The sequence below is a fragment of the Terrapene carolina genome, unplaced genomic scaffold (assembly GCF_002925995.2).
Source record: "Terrapene carolina triunguis isolate 2854851 unplaced genomic scaffold, T_m_triunguis-2.0 Scaffold112, whole genome shotgun sequence".
NCBI lineage: Eukaryota > Metazoa > Chordata > Testudines > Emydidae > Terrapene > Terrapene triunguis.
In genome coordinates, this window is record NW_020664463.1 from 9,906,756 (window position 1) to 9,925,847 (window position 19,092).

General features: G+C 42.7%; 1 protein-coding gene across 1 annotated transcript in view; it reads right to left on the minus strand.

Annotated features, from left to right (window-relative positions):
* Positions 1-19,092, minus strand: part of ARFGAP3 (ADP ribosylation factor GTPase activating protein 3) — a 70,625-nt gene that overhangs the window by 2,868 nt on the left and 48,665 nt on the right. Inside the window, exons 11-14 of the mRNA XM_024214011.3 lie at positions 18,882-19,004; positions 13,275-13,412; positions 11,828-11,951; positions 11,449-11,539 (exon numbers count right to left, since the gene is read on the minus strand). Coding sequence (XP_024069779.1) covers positions 11,449-11,539; positions 11,828-11,951; positions 13,275-13,412; positions 18,882-19,004 — 476 coding nt within the window. The remainder of the gene's footprint in view (positions 1-11,448; positions 11,540-11,827; positions 11,952-13,274; positions 13,413-18,881; positions 19,005-19,092) is intronic.

Genomic DNA, 19,092 nt, shown 5'->3' on the forward strand with positions numbered 1-19,092 from the left:
TGCTGGGCACTAGGGGCACTAGGCGGCGCACATCAATGCACCGCCTTAGGGACCACTGACGAGCTTGAAACCCCGCTGTACCGCGACCCCGCATTTAGCGCAATGTAATTTTTTGGACCCCAAACATCGCGGTATAGCGGGTTTCACTGTATTTTCTAAAACTGTACACTCCATATACCAAGTTGAGTAATTAAACTCTGACAACATATAAGATTCCTCCTGCAGTTTCAATTGGATACAATATTACTAATTTCCTTCCCTAAACTCCATTTTGCTCGGTGGCATGACCTAGTGGATTCTCTACTGCTCTGAGTAAGGATCTGTCATACTAGGGTGAAGCATGTCCAGTCTACCCTCAACCCCCACCCAAATACCAGTCTGTGAGGTGAAGAGGGCCCGGATTGGAATGCCAGATTCTCCCCCGATCTTGTGAGAGTAGATCTGGGAGTGTTCAAAGACAGAGCCACGTGCAGGTGGAGAGTCTGAGGAGGTCCGTGAACCAGGAGGATGAACCTCTGCTGCAGCTGCCAGAGAAGCTTGCTGAATTGCAGACCTCTGGTACTAACAGTTCCCCCACATTGCTGGAACAATCTTCAGAGTTCTCAGAGCTGGAACCCTCATTTTCTCTCATGTCCCGCTGAAGTTCGGACTCATGGTCTAGACTGCCTTTACCACCCCCACCCTCCCAAGCATATGATCCAGGAGCGGAGGCCTGGTACTGTTACTTGTGGGACCCACCACATCTCAGGGACCCTTGTTTTTGGCCACGCTGGGCACCCTGGCACTGTTGCAGGCCTTTTATCAATCGTCCCACATTCGCCCAATGACACTATCGGTCTGTGAGGAAGAGGAAGATATTGAACTGTTTCTGCTGGCTCTGCTGGTCCCCGCTGCTGCTTCATTATTGCCAGGCAAGGCACTTATTCCTCTCTCACTCTCTCTGCTGGATGATCATTGTCAGTACCAGGATTTACTCCAGAGGGTAGCAACAAACAGGGAAAGAACTACACGAACGTATATATCACTAAAACAACAAAATCCTACTATCTGCAACTATACACACAGAACAAGGAGTGGTCACTCTCTTAACAGAACAGAGCATGAAGGAACAGGGGTTCTGACTCAGGCCGTGCGGTGGTAAGAGGGAACCGAAAAGCCACTGACCAACGCTATCTATTATACACTTGGCTTGAAGTACAAGGGGACGCACCACGCATGTGCGGGTCAATGGACACTTCTCCCAGACTCAGGTGCATAGCATGCATGCACACCCACATGTAGAATACACATAGGTACCATCACTTGAAGAACTAAACAATTTGCATTTTAGCAGACAATTCCAGAGGGAAATGAGTAGTGGTGTCACCTGTCTTGCAATCTTGTGTGCCTTACAGTAGCTCCCACCTGGGCTGCTCACAAACAGCCTTCCAGCATGCAAGCCACACCTGGAGTGTCTGTGTGTAACTGCAGCCTTCCAGGTACACCTGGTCTCTCACCAGCCTTGGTTATACTGCAGGATGACCCCAACACACCCCTAGTCCTAGATCTTCCCCCAGAAATCTTTGTCCTGTACTGCCCAGCCCTCTCTTGGCCAATACAAATATATTAAATCCATTATTCTTTTATAGAAATAATATGCCAGTTTAGTAGCTTAAATAGCTATCCAGACACTTCAATTTAAAAACACTGGATTAGATAAAACAGTAAAACAAGCTTATTAACAAAAAAGTGAGAGATTTTAAGTGAGGATAAGTAACAAGGTATAAAAGTTAGAAATGGTTACAAGAAAAATAAAGAAAGAGAAAACTCTCACTAATATCTACTTATGAAAGTAGCTTAGTTGCAAAGCAAACTTTCTCACCACAGGTTCCAGTAGATTACTGACCAAACTCGCAGGTCAGGACCCCTGCCCTAGAGTCCAATGGCTGTCTCCTTTTGTCTTCTCAGTTGTGGAGAATGAGGTGGGCAGGGAGAGAGAGAGAAGGGTCCCTTGGGGGGCGTTTGTCCCTCCTTTTTTTATAGTTTCAGTCCCCCACTTGAAAAATATTTCTAGCTGAGACCCAGGAAGACAAGGATATGTTTTTTTCACCTGTTTGAACTTCCTTTTGTTTTCCCTTCCTACTTGATGACTCTGTTTACTGCGTAAAGGCAAATTAAGGCAAGCACACATTGCTTCCTTTGTTTAGGACAGACCTGACTTCTGCCTGGGCAGGGCTGTAGGGTTTGGAACATGTGTTAACAACATCATAGGGGGAATCCCATAACTTCAAACAATCTTGCCATCCGTATTTTACCAGGACAATATGGACCAGCAAATAATGAGTTTTCAAATGATACCTTATAAGGCATACTTTGTACAAAAGATTATTACAAAAGTGTGTAGCATGTGAATACAGGAGTGTATTCCGTTACACTACTTCACTGTTGGAAATAGATTTATCTGGAGGTATCCTTCAGAAGAATCCATTTCAAAGATTCATTGGACTATAAAAGAGAAGGGGGCCAAGAAAAAAGGTTATTCACCTTGTGCAGTAACTGAGGTTCTTCGAGATGGTTGTCGCTGTGGGTGCTCCACTTTAGATGTCTTGGCACCCTGCGCTTGTAATCAGAGATTTGTAGTAGCGGTGCCCTGGTTGGCCATCCCGCGCCGCTCTGAGTGATCACTTAGCGTGCGCAGCCAACCATCCCTCAGCTCCTTCTCTAACCCAGAGAATCAGCGTGAAACTCCGAAGTAGAGGGGAGAAGGGAGGATAATGGAGCACCCACAGGGACAACCATCTCGAAGAACCTCAGTTACTGCACAAGGTGAGTAACCTTCTCTTCTTCTTCTTCTTCGAGGAGTGTCCCTGTGGGTGCTCCACTTTAGGTGACTATGGAGCAGTACCCCTTGATGGAAGGAGGGGCTTCGGAGTATCTTTGTTGACGGTGGATAGCACTGAGAGTCCAAACTGAGTGTCGGCAGAGGAATGTAGTTCCAGGGCATAGTGTTTGGTAAACGTGTGGGCCAAGGCCCAGATAGCTGCCCTGCAAATGTCTACGATGGGTACGTTGTTGAGGAACGCAACAGACATGGATAGCGTTCTGTTGGAGTGCGTACGAATCCCAGGTGGAGCAGCGGTGTTGCTCTGATGATAGCATAGATGGATACAGCCAGAAATCCACTTAGTCTTTGTTTAGAGATGGCCTCACCCTTTGATTGCTCTGTGACTGAGAGAAAGAGATGTGATGATTTTCTAAATGTCTTTGTTCTTTCTAGGTAGAAGGCCAGAGCTCTACGGACATCAAGAGTGTAAAGGGATGCCTCCCCGGCACTGGCGTGGGGTTTCGGAAAAAAACACAGGTAAGTAAATGGGTTGGTTTAAATGAAATGAAGAGGCTACTTTAGGTATAAATTTAGGGTGGGGTCTTAGGATGACTTTGTCTTTATAGACTGTGGTATACGGCGGGTGTGCCATTAGGACCCCTAGCTCCCCTACTCTTCTTGTGGAAGTGATCGCAATAAGGAAGAAGACCTTCATTGATGGATGTAGCAGTGAGCAAGTCGCAAGGGGTTCGAATGGCTTGCCCATGAGAATGCATAGCATGAGGTTAAGGTCCCTGTGGTGGGGCGGTGCCCCACCCCCTGAGGAAGAGGGCTGAACCAGGCCTGAGAGGCTGTGCAGACCAGCAGCCAATCAGCCAAGGCTTGGGGACAGCCAATCAGGGCAGGGAAGGAGGCAGCCAATCAGGGCCAGGCTAGGTCCTATATAAAGGCTGCCTAACAGAGGAGAGGGGGATCACTCCCTGACTAGCGAGGGAGAAGGACTGGCTCCTGAGCTATGGAGCAACACTTTGGACAGAGCAGTGCTGGGCAGGCTTGGGGGAGTAGAGCGGAGCTCTGGCCCAGAGACCTGCCAGGCTGCAGCCCTTGCTAGAAGGGGTCGTGAAGGTGCATAGGGCCAAAGGGGAAGTGGCCCAGGGAAACTAGGCAGACGAGAGAGGAAGAGAAGGAGCAGAGAGGGAGGCTGCCACTAGAGGGTCCCTGGGTCGGGACCCAGAGTAGCGGGTGGACCTGGGTTCCCCCCTTCCCCCCTTGCATTGCCCCTGGCCACCGAGGAGAGGGGCCGAGACAGAACGTGACCTGCCCCTGAGACGAGGGGCTAGACTCTAAGGTTGTGGTTGGCCACCGAGGCAGGGGCAAACAGAAGGACTGCTGTTAACAATCCCCCCCCCCCAGAAGGGGGGTGAGACCAGAGTAATGGGCACTGCCGCAGGGCAGTGTCTTGAAGCAGATGAAGAGGACACCGCCGAGCAGGGAGCAACACGGGTCACAGGGCAGCAGAATGGAGACAACGGGCGAGCTACCACGTGGCGAGGACGCCCTGGAGCGGTCAAGAGCTAATTCCCGGAGCAACCGGCAGGGGGTGCCAGCGATGGTGAGTCGAACCCCGTCACAGTCCCATATAGGAGTAGGGTGTTTTAGGGGAGGGTAGATGTTGGTCATGCCCTTTAAGAATCGTTTAGTGGTTGGATGAGCAAAGATCGTGGTTCCATCTAACTTTTATCATGTAGTGAGGTGATTGCTGCTAAGTGTACCTTTATGGAGCGATTGGAAAGGCCTGCCTTTTTAAGACCTAGTATATAGTCCAGGACTCTGGGTAGAGGGGTAGAATGAGGAGACATATGATGAGCCTTGCACCAGGTGCAGAAACGTATTTACTTATGAGCGTAAGTCTTGCGTGTGCTCAGCTTGTGACTATTCAAGAGAAAATCTTTAACTTCTTCACAGTAATCATGATCCAGCCCAATTAGCCATGGAGTAACCAGGCCTTGAGGCGGAGAACCGATAGGTTGGGGTGAATGACACGGCCGGCCTACTGTGTCAGGAGGTGAGGAAGTTGTGGAAGGGTTCAAGGAGGTTTCACCGCCATCTGTGTTAGGTATGGGAACCACGTCTGTCTGGGCCACGTGGGTGCAATGAGTACGACCCTGGCCTTGTCCTGTCTGATTTTGTGTAACACCCGGTTTAGTAGAGGGATCAGGGGGGAACGTGTACATTAGTGGTGCTTCCCATTTTGTGAGGAGGGCATCACCCAATGAGTGGTGCCCGAGCCCCGCTCGGGAGCAATATTGAGGGCATTTCATATTGTGAGCTGTTGCGAATAAGTCTGTAGTAGGGAACCCCCACTGGTTGAATATGGTCACGAGGGTCTGGTAGTCCATCTCCCACTCGTGGGTTTGTGAGAAGTGTCTGCTCAGATGGTCTTCCGTGGTATTCTCAAGTCCGGGCAGGCAAGCTGCAGAAATGTCTATATTGCCACAGGTGGAGTGCCTCGATGCAGAAAGGGTACGATCGAGCTTCACCCTGTCAGTTTATATAAAACATGCGGGCTGAGTTGTCCATGAGGACTTTGACGGTATTGTTGCAGATAAGCGGAAGGAAGTGTTCGCGTGCTTTTCTGACTGCTCGGAGCTCTAGAATGTATATATGTAGGTTGGTTTCTGCTGGGGACCAGCATCCCTGGATGGTGGTGTTGTCCAGATGGGCTCCCCATCCCACTAGGGAGGCATCTGTGGTGATTGTTATAGTGGGAGCTTTTTGTTGGAATGGGACCCCTGAACAGATGTTTTGCGGTTGTATCCACCACTTGAGGGAATCCTTCACTCTCACTTCTTAGATGCAGGGTCCTTAGACATGGTTTGTGTGGAGCCCTTGTCTGAGGCTGCTGCTAGAGACCGTTGGCCAGGAGGAGTCCTGGACTCTGGGTCAGAAGCTGGCCTGAGGGATTTCTCCACCATTAATAGTTTTTGTTGGAGGTCCCTGGCTTTCAGTGTCCTGGCAGATAATTTCTTGCAAGGTGGACACTTCTGTGGTATATGGGTTTCCCAGAGACAGCGTGACCATCCGATACAGTAACAGATAGCCTGCAGATCAGGCAACGTTTAAAGCCGGGGGGAACCAGGCATGCCTAAGGTGAAGGTCATGGTTCAATCAACATCGGCGGAGACCCGCCGGTGGTGGGGGGGGCCAAACAAAATAATAATTTTTTTTTTAATCGGTAAATAAGGACGGGAAAATAAAAGAAAACCGGCAAAGGGGATAAACAGAGATGGGAATATAAGCAATTTTACAAGATAGACAGACGCTGCTGTCGCTCCGACTTAAGCCAAAGGCGGTAGAGAAGGAACTGAGAGACGGTTGGCTGCGCACGCTAAATGGCCACTCGGAGTGGTGCAAGACAGATGCCGCATGTGCATGGCCAACCGGGGCACTGCTACTACAGATCTCCGATTACAAATGCAGGGGGCCAAGACACCTAAAGTGGAGCACCCACAGGGACACTCCTCGAAGAACCCCATGTTATCTATCTTTCCCCTAAGATGACAAAGGTGCCTTTGACTTTGGGGGATAGGATCATGACCCAGGAGTTTGGTCAGGAATCTTGATGGAAACATGGGACGAGGATTTTACCTTGTACCTATTTTAGCTTAAATTGTAGTTACTAGAAAGCATTTTATCTTTATTTCTCTTGTAACCATTTCTTACTTTAATTCTTATACTCACTTAAGATCTAACACTGTAACTAAACTTGTTTTATTTTTAATGTCAACCAGTCCAGTGCTGTGTTTAAACTCAACTCTTTGTTAACTCCAGTTAAAGTAACAAACTCTTGAATACTGACTCTTTAAAGGAGCAATGGACCTTAACATTCCTCTGATTGTTCCAAGGTCAGGTTGGACGTTTCAGAACACACATTTTGGGGTAAAATTGGGGCTGGGGAGAGTGTGGAGTTTCCTTACCAGTTGTTAACCAAGACTGGTGGAGACCAGTGGAAGTCTGTGACATTGTGGGCAGGCTCCAGGATCCAAAGTATTGGACCAGGGTTGCCCAATACATAGACAGAGTGCATACTTGTTGCTGACTGTGAGTGTCCCAGGCAGAAAACCACAGTAGCAAGGCATTGTGAGGCACTCGGGGTTACATGGTAAGATGTGACAATTCTTCATTGGTCTGGACTGCACCTCAGAATGTGACATCCATTACAAGACTTTTCTAGATGTTGGCAGCTCCATATGGTGCTCAATACAAAGAGCTGAACTCTGCTTCTTCAGAAGGCATAATTTTTCTACAACTGTTCCTTTTATAGGAAAGGTTAGAAGTTATAGGGACAAGACAATCAGGTAGCTCAATCAGAAATTAATGGGTTGATGCTGGTATAGAAAACCTAATGGTCAGGCCCATAGTGTTACAAAAGGTCACACGGAGAATCCTAGTGATTAAACAAACAGTGGCAGAAACATACTTTAGAAACACTGAGGGCGAACACCCATAAAATTTTTGAACAATCTGTAAATTCAGTGCATAATATCAAACTCAAATTGAGCTTTTAAAAATATTTTTATGGTACTTCAGTTATGTGCTTCACAATACACTATCATGGCTCAAAATACAAAAAAAAGCTGCTTGCTACTGTGGCATGTAACTTATAAGGTAAATAAGTATCAGAGGGGTAGCCGTGTTAGTCTAGAGAGTCCTGTGGCACCTTTAAGACTAACGGATGTATTGGAGCAAGTGGGCATTCACCCACAAAAGCTTATGCTCCAATACATCTGTTAGTCTTAAAGGTGCCACAGGACTCTCTGTTGCTTTTTAAGGTAAAATAAGGTAAATGCACATTAAGTTATATGCCAAAGTGCAATTTTAAATTTCCTTGATCTGTGGATCATGCCTCATAATCATTCCTTATCTTTTTCCTATGGCTGCAAAACATACTCTTTTCTCACTTTTCCACTACAGTGAAATAATACCTTGTGGGCAATAAGGGAAAAGGTGCAGTCCTATAAGAGAAACTTTCAGACCATTACGGGTAATGTGGTCAGATATCGTCCCTCCAATTTTTTATATTCTTTCCTTAAGAGAAGAGCTTTTTTCCTACAACCACAATCAAAACAACTATTTTGACCACTTGCAAAAATTCTTGCTCCTTTTTTTTCCAGCAAGAATTTGTCACTATTTTAGACTCTTAAAAGGCAAAAGATGCCAAACTTTCTATTAAAACTACACCTTTGTCATCTCTAATGGCAAGTCTACAACATGGCTGTTTTAGTGACCAGCCATAATTTGAATTGGTACCTTCCCACCCATAATTTCTAAGACACTAGTGATGCAAGTTGGTATTTAATATTAAAAACTGTTCAGGATAGCAGAACTTATTTGCAGTGAAAGATGCAAAGTCATTTTCAATAATACGTTTTCTGCACTGCCCTTAAGGTCAGTATTGGCTATTTCTACAGTGGTATCACCAGACCTGAGTTCCACAGATTCTTTAGTCAAATCAACATTGTGATATGGATTCAAGTTTCACTTATACCTGTGAGACCCATCTGAAACAACAGTAGCAAAGACACAACCAAGTTTCTGAACTGCAATTTTTACTTTCTTATGAACTTTGTCACTTCAGATATCCTTTGGTCTTCTAATTTTGAAAACCAAATTAATAAAAATGAAAATCCCAAAGAACAAATATAAATAATTCAGATATAATGTAAATTAATATTTTAAGCAACTTAATTTTTCTCATGGCTTTCTGGGAAGCATCTTGCATTTTTGTCAGTAAAACTTGACCAGTTAGTGCTATTGACAATCAATAACCTTGAAATTAATTACACTAGAGGCTGTTTTTGTAGCCTTTCCTAGCTCTTATTTTTGTATTTGTTTTTTGGTTTTTTAAAAGATGCAGACATTTAACCTGAGAGTTTTTACAAGAACAAACACTTTGGAAGTGTTTTACGATAAACCTTAAGTGCTGTTCATGAAACCTTCATTTTATAGAGAATCACTGTCTGTGTGCTTCTCAAAGTTAGGCAATTTTCAAAAGATAAGGACACTACCTCTCCACCATAGCTGAAGGATGTGTGTGTGTGTAACAGACTGACTACTGTGTGAATTAAAAATGGCAGTATAAATCACTACAGTATACCACAGGGTGATACTGGCCCTTTAAGAGGGTGCAGGGCCAGTGCACTCTGCCTCATCTGCTGACCCAAATGAGCTTTAAAAGAGAGCACCTGGGACTAGAGAGAAGGAGAGACCCCTTTGAAAGGGAGTCTGTGTGAGTCAGGCTGAATGCCAGTCAGGAAAGAGGCAGAGAGCACAGACATGGGGCTCTCACACTGCCTGCTCCATGGGAATAGGGACCCCTGGAGAGCTAGGACTGCCAGAGTCCCCTGGGAGGGGAGGAAGTGGGAACCTGAGAGGAACTGTTCTGAAAAGGGGCCTCCAGGGAGAAAAGCCTGGATGGCAGTGTTCAGGAAACAGGACACAGAATCAGTAATCGGGCACAGCAGAACTGCCAGTGTCCTTTGGGAGGGAAGGCAGTGGGCACCTGAAAGGAAAAGGGGAAAATTCCCCAGGAACTGTAACCCAGGGTGGGTAGAGGAACTGTTCTGTTGTCACAATAAAGCTGCCTCAGAGACTGTGGCATGGCAGGGGATCCACTGTGGGCAGAGGCAAAGCTACTACCTTGTTACAGTATCTTCCTCCCTTTATTATTTTCTTAGTGATACCAGCCAGAAAAAGTTTGTAAAAGTCTCTCATCTTTGGCAACAAAATTCTATCTTTATTTGATGCACTTCCTTGAACACCATAAACCATATGGATTTTTCAAGTAGTCAGTAATGAATGCACTCACAGCACATATATGCTATAGTGTCTTCATGAGATGTAATACTTTGTACTGTACTCAAATATTGGTACCTACAAGACATTTTAAAACAAGATAGTATATTTAAAGGGATGGCTTCAACCTGAAGTTGAATCTATTTTTAAAATATAAGTTAAAAGTAGTTTCAGACAGTACACCTCCCCCAATCCTTGTTTTACAATCATATTTTTCTATTTCCTTCCCATCCCCTCCCTCCATTGCTGTATGAGAGCCTCACATAAACCACACGGAGAACTGACAAGAGGGGGAAACATGAAATTGTCTCCACAAAAAGTGTGGTTAAATGCACAAAATAAACAAACTGAAAAAAAATATTTCCCCTTCCAATTGCTATAGTAATTGTAGATATAAACTGTAACACTAATACGTAGGTTAAAAATTCAGGAAAAAAACAATTGGTTTTTAAACTAGTGTCCCCCTTTATTTATTTATTTATATATATATATATATATATATATATATATATATATATATATATATATATATATATACACACACACACACACACACAATGCTGAGGATATTAGTGAACTGCCACAGTTCTAAGTTAGTCACTGTAGCATCCTTTCTAACAAGAGTCTTCCAAGTTGCTTGAATTTAGGTGCTTTTGACTAAAATTCAATTTGAGAATTCGTGCTAAGTGACACTGCTGCATTAGCCAGTAAATTAACAGTGCATACCTTATTCAGTGAGGCCAATGCAATATCAAATGTGTTTTCACTGGAGACAAAATGAAAACAATGATTTTTTTTTTTAAATTTTCCACAATTAACTAAGATATTGAAACTGAATTGTGTGGCTGTTTTTTAAAGTGAAATTGGGATGTTGGGTATCTTTCACTTTTCTAGACTATATTTATAATAACTTACAGATTTTTAACTATTCTTCAAACAATTTTTTTTTAAATTACCTCCCTTTCCCCACTGGCTACAGAATTGAAACCCAATTAATTAGAGCACTAAAATGCTCTGATGTCTCATTGTCTTTTATAGCTTCATGCCATGCTACTGACTGGTCAAATAAATAACTGGACTAGAATGACAACGTACTAAGGCTACAACTATGTCCCAGCCTAAATTTCAGCCAATCCAATACCTTCTCTTTTATCCTCTCTCCTTCTCCCCCAACCCTACCTATGACAAACCCCACCTGCTATTGCACCCTGCTAATGCAAGCGGGGCAGGGCTGAGATAATATAGACTGGGCTTCTGCACAGCTTTCTTCACAGAAGCCCAATTAGGCAAGTAATATTGCCTAGTAGTAAGTATTTGTTAAACACACATATGCCCTAAGGCATTTAAGGAAGAAGAATTTCAAATCTAGTAACTACTCTATCTAAGTGTTCTGGGTCTTCCTGAGTCACTTACTCCCTCAATAATGATTTTACATTTATGACTTTTACCAAATGTAAAGATTAAAATCTATTTAGTACGACTTATGTGCCATATAAACCTACCTGATATATCAGAAAATACTGGACCACTTGACTTCCTAATCTTATTTTGTACAGATTATCATCTCCCATTGATAAAAGACTTTCCTTTACAAGTCGTAGCCTATCTTTTGCATAGACACATGGCATAAAATTGTTGTAATAAGTGCTAAGCACAGAATGCAGTTTATATACGTCATCTTGTGGGGAACTGGGAGAACTAGATTTCTGATACAGTGCAACTGGAAACTAATACTCTTAGTACATTTATACAATGGAGTTTTAGTTTTTCTCATTGCCTTCCTTTAGTACCTGCTGGTTGCTTCTTTTGTTCTTCAAACAAGTCGGCTGAACTTATGGAGGAACTTGCAGAAAGTCTCTCTAGACGAGCCCTAGCTTCATACTAGAAAAGAATTAAAAATAAAACATCACTAACAGTATATTGATATGTCTTGGTCGTTTGCTCGGGTGCCTGGTAAGGGACTACAGAGACTTTTTACCTGTAGAACACAGATAAAAATCCATGTGTCTCTGCAAACTCCCCAAAGGCAACCTACTCTCTGACCGTTAGCCAATCCGAGCTACCTACCCTGCCCATTATTAGTAACTGTAACACAATTTTCTAAAGTCATCACAGAATATTTGAGCATTCAAAAGGATGTTTATTTTGCATAGAAACTTTTGTACTTACATCGCTATGGTCTTGCTTTCCAAAATACATATCTGATGAAATAGCTTTGACATTGCCAAATTTTTTTTGTGCCTCATCTGTGCTTAAAGGTGGCTCATATTCAGGTTTACGACGAGATGTAGGCCTAAAGCATTAATGCAATTTTTTAAAAATTCTATCCAGTATAACATGATTGAACTGAAAGCAATCTTATCTCTTTTTAACCAAAACAAAAAATGTACCTAGTTTTTTATATGCAAGTCAATATGAAACAAGGACAACAAGAAATATACAGAACTGTTCTTTAAAAAAATGATATAGTGGCAGAAACATAATATTTCAGTGATAATTTTATAGGTAGATGGATAAATACTACTTGACTATAACTTGAACTGAACGAGTTCTGTTGGTTTGAATTAGAAGAACTAATTCAAGAGAGATTTATTCAAAAGCAAGCAAAACTGGTGTCAACAAGGATTAGATTAATTCTACAAAAGTTACTTTGTAACCCACATTTATGTTAAACTCTGCCCAAAGTGAACATGTAAAAAATAATGTTCAAAATGAGAGACTGTTTACAGCAGGCTTAGCCTAGTGGTAGTACAGAAGTTCATAAACTTTGAACCATCATTACCTTCCACATCTCACTGGCAACTAAATATATTCGTATTCTCTACAAAATATAACATTAAAAGAATGTCAAGGTTTCACAAACAAACACTCTAAAGTCAGGAAACGTCAATGTTAAGATTGCATTTTGCTACAGTCCTTAGTTACACAATCACATGCTGTTATTTTCTAAGAATGGATATTCATTTAGTATGCAGGTTGGATGGTGTCAATAAATGAATATGTGCAAAATTAACTTAAAATCAAAACTGAAAAAGAAGGCTGCAGACTACAATTGTCATTGACTATAAAACTGAAAATATTTCCCTGTGGAAAACAATAAATACTTATTTTAGACTAATTAAAAAAAAACAAATCTGTTACTTGTAAATATATTAAATAAACTTTAGTCCCAAGTGCATCACTATTTAATTCATTTAGCGTCCAACTTAAATAAAGTATGAGGCAGAAGGTCTACAGAAGAAAAATGAGCAGAATCAGAATAACTAAAAATATAGAAACAATGTAGGTTTACTTCCTCTTACATTGCATCTTTTCTGTGCATGTCTTTTGGATTATAAACCCTTTGGGGAATGACTGTGTCTTGTACAATGCTGAACACTCAATAAATAGTCAACATGTAATAAGCAGTAATAAATGACGAAAAGTTACACAGGGAAACAGAAGAAACTCATGCTACATATGTAAGGAAGCCTCATTACTAATCAAAGTTTTGGTCAAATCCTGATAGTCTTAGTCTCACAGGCAGTACTATTTAAGTCATCAGGACTACGCCCATAAATTAGTTGAGTAGGTTTAACTCTTTGTACTGAAGTTAGTACAAGTTATCTCTGTATACCTGTCTGCATAGTCTGTAATTTTTGAAGTTAGAAATGTGTCAGTGTCTCTGTTACTGCTCTCTTTCTTCCAAAAGGAATCTGTATTGTCATCCCATTTAGAAAAAGTGCTGCTCCTCAACTCTGCAGAATCAAAGTACCTGAATGAAAAAAGAAGAAAAGTATTGAATAAAATGTCCTATTTTATTTAACTCAAAGCACTCCAGCTATTCCGCAATTACTAATGCCTGCAAAGGCTAACAAATTAAACTAGGCAAAACTGCTACAAATGGCTTCGAAACTTAAGCTAAATATGTTTTGTCAGTATTTCTCCTTATGGAAGAATACATCATCAAGCAAAATTATTACTTATATGTGTGAAATGTATATGTAAATACTGGTATGATATGACAAGAACGATTACTTGCTCTATAGTAACCATGATTCTTTGAGATGTAATCTCTATGGATCCCATCGTAGGTGCTCATGCTTAAGATCAGAGTGGGGGTTTTTTTGGAGGGGGAGAGGGGTTGAGGGAGGAATGGAGTTTGAAGAGCAGTGTCCATCAGGTCTACATGTGTGTCCTGTGCCATGAAAGGACACGAAGGCTGGAGCAGCAGCAACCCTCCCTCAGTTCACTTGAAATTCAAAGCTTTTGCTGTTGAGGACTCTAAAAATCAGGGCAGAGAGTGAGTTGTGAGATCCACACTGACTACAACATGTCAAAGAATGACAACTACTGCAGGGTAAGTAACTGTTCTTTCTTCTTTCACTATGTGGTCAGTGTGAATACCACTGAAGGTGACTGGCAAGCAGTGTCTTCCCTGGACAGTGGGAGTGAGTAGTTTCAGCTGTATCAAATAGAGATTGAAGTGCTGCTCTCCAATATTTGGCATCCAGATGTGGCTGTGGCATCAGAAGCATCCATTACCATCTGTATGGTCATCTTGGCCACCAAGGGTATGTCTAAACTGCAGTTAGGCACCCGTGGCTGGCCTGTGCCAGATCTCTTCGGCTCAGGCTGTGGGGCTGTTTAATTGCAATATAGACCTCTGGGCTTGGGCTGGAGCCCAGGCTCTAAGACCCTCCCACCCCACAATTAGCCACATGCTGCTATACGCAAGCACAGGAGTACAAGGTCATGCCTTGTAGCCCTTGTCCTTCGGGGATACTCTGCTTATACCACCACCATGATTAAAGAGCCAAGACTGGGAAGAGTACAGAAAAACTCAAACTCTGTGGGAGGTACCTGGTACCTCTTCTTAACTTGTTTCCCAGTGGGCTTTATCTTGAACAGTGTCTGCCACGTGACCTTGGCCAGGTCCTTCATTATAGGGAAAGCAATTCTGGCTGGACAAGAAGCTGACAATATGTCAAATAGCTTCTGGGATTTCTCAAATATGACAGACATCTCAACTTCTAGAATTTCAGCAATCCTCACAAAGAGCTCTTGGAATGCTTTAAAGTCATCCGGTGATGGTACCAATGCTAAGAATACTGCCTTGTCATGTGATGAAGACAAAGGATCCTTTGGCAGTGATACAGAGTGCTGGTGCTGCTCCATCCTTGAATCTGGTTTGCCCTGGTATTCTGGCATAGGTAGTCTGGCCAGGGACGCTGATGAGAATGACCTCTTCCTCAAATCTGGTGGAGACCAATTTCTGGATGCCTGAAATGATGGGCCCAAGTACCCCCAATAGGGCCTCGGTGGCATGCAACAGGAATATGGCTGGCTAGCTTGCTAGGTACTGGACAGGCTAATGCCATTCCTGATGAGCTGGTGGATGCTGAACCCTATAAAGTAAATTGAAACCACTGACCTCAGGAGAAAGGGCTCTCCACTGGAGGACAGGGTGAATGCACGCCCTGGAGATGATGAGGTGGAGTAGACCTCCTCCATCGGTGGCATTGAAGTATATGGTGTTCTCGGTAACAAAATCTGTACCAGTATAAGTCTCTGCATCAATGTCTGTCTTAGTTCTCATCTAGGAGGATCCTCTCCAGTGAGTATTGATGTAGAAGGTTGCATCATCAGAGCTGGAGGATTGTGCTGCACCATATGCTGTTCCTTCTCCCCAAGCCTCACAACCATCCATGACTTGGTGGATTTATCTTCAGAGGCTTTAAAGTGCCTGTCCTTCTGGGAAGACACTGAGCTCTACTTGTAATCTCTGCCTCTGTGTTCAGAGCAGGCCCCCTCAGGGCCAGGTCTTTACTCAGCGCTGTCTTCCCTGTGGTAGGCTTTGGGGTCACTTGTCTGCTTGACAGAGCACTGGATGAAACTGGCTTGATCTGCTAGCAGAACTTTGAAGCTGGTCTCCTCAGGGTCTGATGAGACCTGTATGGACTGTTCCAAACGATGGAGCTTTAGTCTCACACCTTGTGATTTACATGTTCATGTAGGATGAACAGGACTTAAAGCCTGAAGGTTTAAGAAGCCCTGTACAGGGAGTCTGTCTGCAGGGAGTGGCCTACTGAGGATTTGACTGCAGAGTTCAGTTCAGATGGATGAAAAGTTCATGGCAGTCGATGTAGAAGACCAAAAGTAGTTCTGAAGGTTTTCTTGAAGATGTGCAGGAATTTAGCCTGAGCTAAGAACTAGCAGGTCAGACACTCATCAGGTGCTATCTTGCTGTCACACCAGGTAAAAGGGAACTGAGGTAGGATTGCAACCACCCTACCATTTATACCCTTGTACAGGAGCACAAGATACACATGGAGGCCCATGCATGGCCCCAACAGACGCTGCTATTAATAAAAAACACAACAACAAAAAAACCCAGACCTCTCTCGTGTGCACACACATCTACAGTGGGATCCACACTGACACCCAATTCTAAAAAACTTAAAATAATGGGTATTTTGCAGGGCAGAGATTAGAATATCAGTAGGTGTTTTGGGAACTATTAAAAACTAAACCAGAGAGCAGATTCCCTGCTGGTATAAATTACCATCGCTAAACATGGATCAGAACTATAAGGAGCCAATTCTTGCTGGTGGTCACTCTCACAAACCCATCTCTCTGCCCCTGCCTCCCGCAGCCCTTCAGCAAGAGCACGCTCTGGTGAAGGTGGGCCTGCAGAGACCCAAGTTCTCTGTGTACCAGTGGGGTGGGAATGGGGGAGCTGCCCAAGGAAGCAGCCGCCTCCACTGAGAAGAGTCACCTCTGGCACCACGCACACCGGCCCCACATGTCTCCAGAGGTGCTGCCCAGAACCCCCAAGGAGGCTGCGTGGTACAGGGTGCTGATCCCTGCTTCAGCGCCAGCACAAACATCAAACAGCACATCTCACTGCCCTTGGTAACAGCTATTCAGAGCAACAGTAGGCACTGCAGGGAGGGGGCGTTGCTTTGCCCCGTCCCCAATCTCCGCCCATGCTTTGGAGGCTGTCGTGGATGTAAAAAAATCCACTGGTGGCTGCATTTGAGAAACGCTGGACTAGAATTTAGGATTTACAATGTGGTATCATATATGAAGTAAATTGCAGGAAGGCAGCAATCCTCAGCAGCAGCACAAGTAGCTTGACTCCCACTTCACCTAATCTATGTGACTCCTACAAAACTCTTATGTTTTCATTCACCACCAGTCCAGAGTGACAGCAGAGCTCCAAGCTCCACAGGCTTAGTATCAAAGTATCTTGCAGCCCTTCTTATTTACCACATCAGCTTCTGAGTTATATGCATCCTACTATCCTGCTCCCTCAGTATAGGGGGAGGCATATAACTGCAAGAACTGTAGTGGACAACAGTAGAGGCCACATCAAGTCCATCATTCCTCCTTACTTACTGAGGCAATCAGCCAATTCTGTAGCTTTTAGAGGCCTGGTAAGGATAGGACGCAAGGAACAATGTGAAGCAGTGAGGGGCAGCAACAACAAAATTAGAGAGAACAGAGAAGCTGACTCAGAGACTGGCTTGGGAGCGAGGAGTCAAGGTTGACATAGAGTTCCTAAGTCCCATTTCCTTGCATCCTTGTTCTCCTGCCCTGTGGAGCTTCACAGCTGTGTGAAGTATTCTGCTCCTCAACTCCCAATGAATGCCAAATATTTAATAAATATAACAAAAAAGATTAAGGGAATTCCCATGTTGTTTGGTACCTTAACTTAAATTTCTAGACTTTCAACTGTTTAGATTTGTTTCTTTTTTGAAGACACTACAATTTTTGAAAGGATTTTACCCTTATATTACAGATATGTATTGTTGGTCTGACCTCCAGCTAAATTATTTTGTCTTCTGATGTATATTAAGACAACATTAAAATAACCTTCCTCTCTTTCATAGCTATGGCTAAAAATGAAGGAGATTTACTGTGGTAGAAACCGCAAAGTCTAACTGACTGGCTATATTCTCTTTGAAGTGGAGAGTTTGTACACCAGTTTCAACTAAATTCTGCTATTACCATGACTAATACAAAAATAAACAGCTAGGTCATGATTTATCTTCTAATTACTGAACAAAGATGTAAAAACCTCTTCCATAATTCATAATTTGACTGCCAGGGAACTAATGAATAATTTGAGAGCAATAAGAGCTCTTTTCATGGGACAAATAGAAGCATTCAAATGGGTCATGTTTTATTTTACAGCATTGTTGCCCGTGTATTTGGTACCATGCCTGCATTTCTACCACTAGTGATTACATTACAAAGTAGTGACGTTAAAGTCTTTGTGTTTTAATTGGACATTCTGCAGGTAACTAGGTAAAATTTTTCAAAGCCTATTTTTTCCTGTTTCCTTTGGCAGCAACCCAATACTCAAGATTTATAAAAGCACCATCTGCTCCTACCTCAATCTATGGACAACTGTTTCATAGCAATTAAGGCCTTTAGGACTTGCTCTTTTTTCCTCCAGGGATAGCAATATCTATCATGCATAAATATGCGCTTTGAACGAAAATGTAACATTTTTCCTTTGTTTTTGTTTTTTAACATACCCCTGAATGGTAAAATATTTTAAAATGTGTACAAATCAGAAAGCTTACCAATATATGAAAGCGATACATCTGAAATATTTGCAAGTTTTCCATGTTTGACAACGGAGATGTATAATTAGATTTATTTCAATCAATCTCAGCATTCTAGTGTCAGACTTTAATAGGAAGCCTATTGTTAGGTTTGAGAGTTAGGTTACACATGCTAAGAGGACCAATAAGTGAAGAAAGAGAATAAGCTAACGTGATGCAGAACCCACTGGACGAAAATGGTAACAAATCAGATTTTCCTATCCCCTACATACATCAACTGGCTTTGCAAATAAACACACACAAATTAAGAAATAATGCAACATATAAAATAGACCCATCGGGAAGCCCAAGTTAAAATAGATGAAGGGGGAAGAGAAAAAAAAAACAAAAAAACGCTGCACCAATCAGCAGAAAGAAATCTAAATGGTTCCCACCTTCCCACCCAAAACTCTTCACTTATTAAAATAGTAAAAAGGTTCAAAAATAAAAGCCGGTACTATTGATAAATGTTTGTCACTGAGATATTAAAATCAACTATTTTGCAAATTTTCCATTCAAATGAGTTCACTCTAAAGCATAACAGATGCAGAGTTGTGTGCAATGCTGCCTTGTCTTGTATTTTATATCAATATTTTTACCACATCAAAACAAAAATTTTAATACATTACCTTGAACTAGAGGAAGAAAAATAAGAATCATCTTCATCGTTGTATTTTTTTCTTGGTTTTGCAGTTGTGGGTGTTTCTTGTTCTATCATTTGCATGTCTGAGATTACTGAATGGGAAATGCCACTGTACCAATAAATAAATCAATAAATCATTAACTTGTAAAGAGACCACTAAGTACAACTCTGAACTCAAGCAAATTGCAACCCTGATT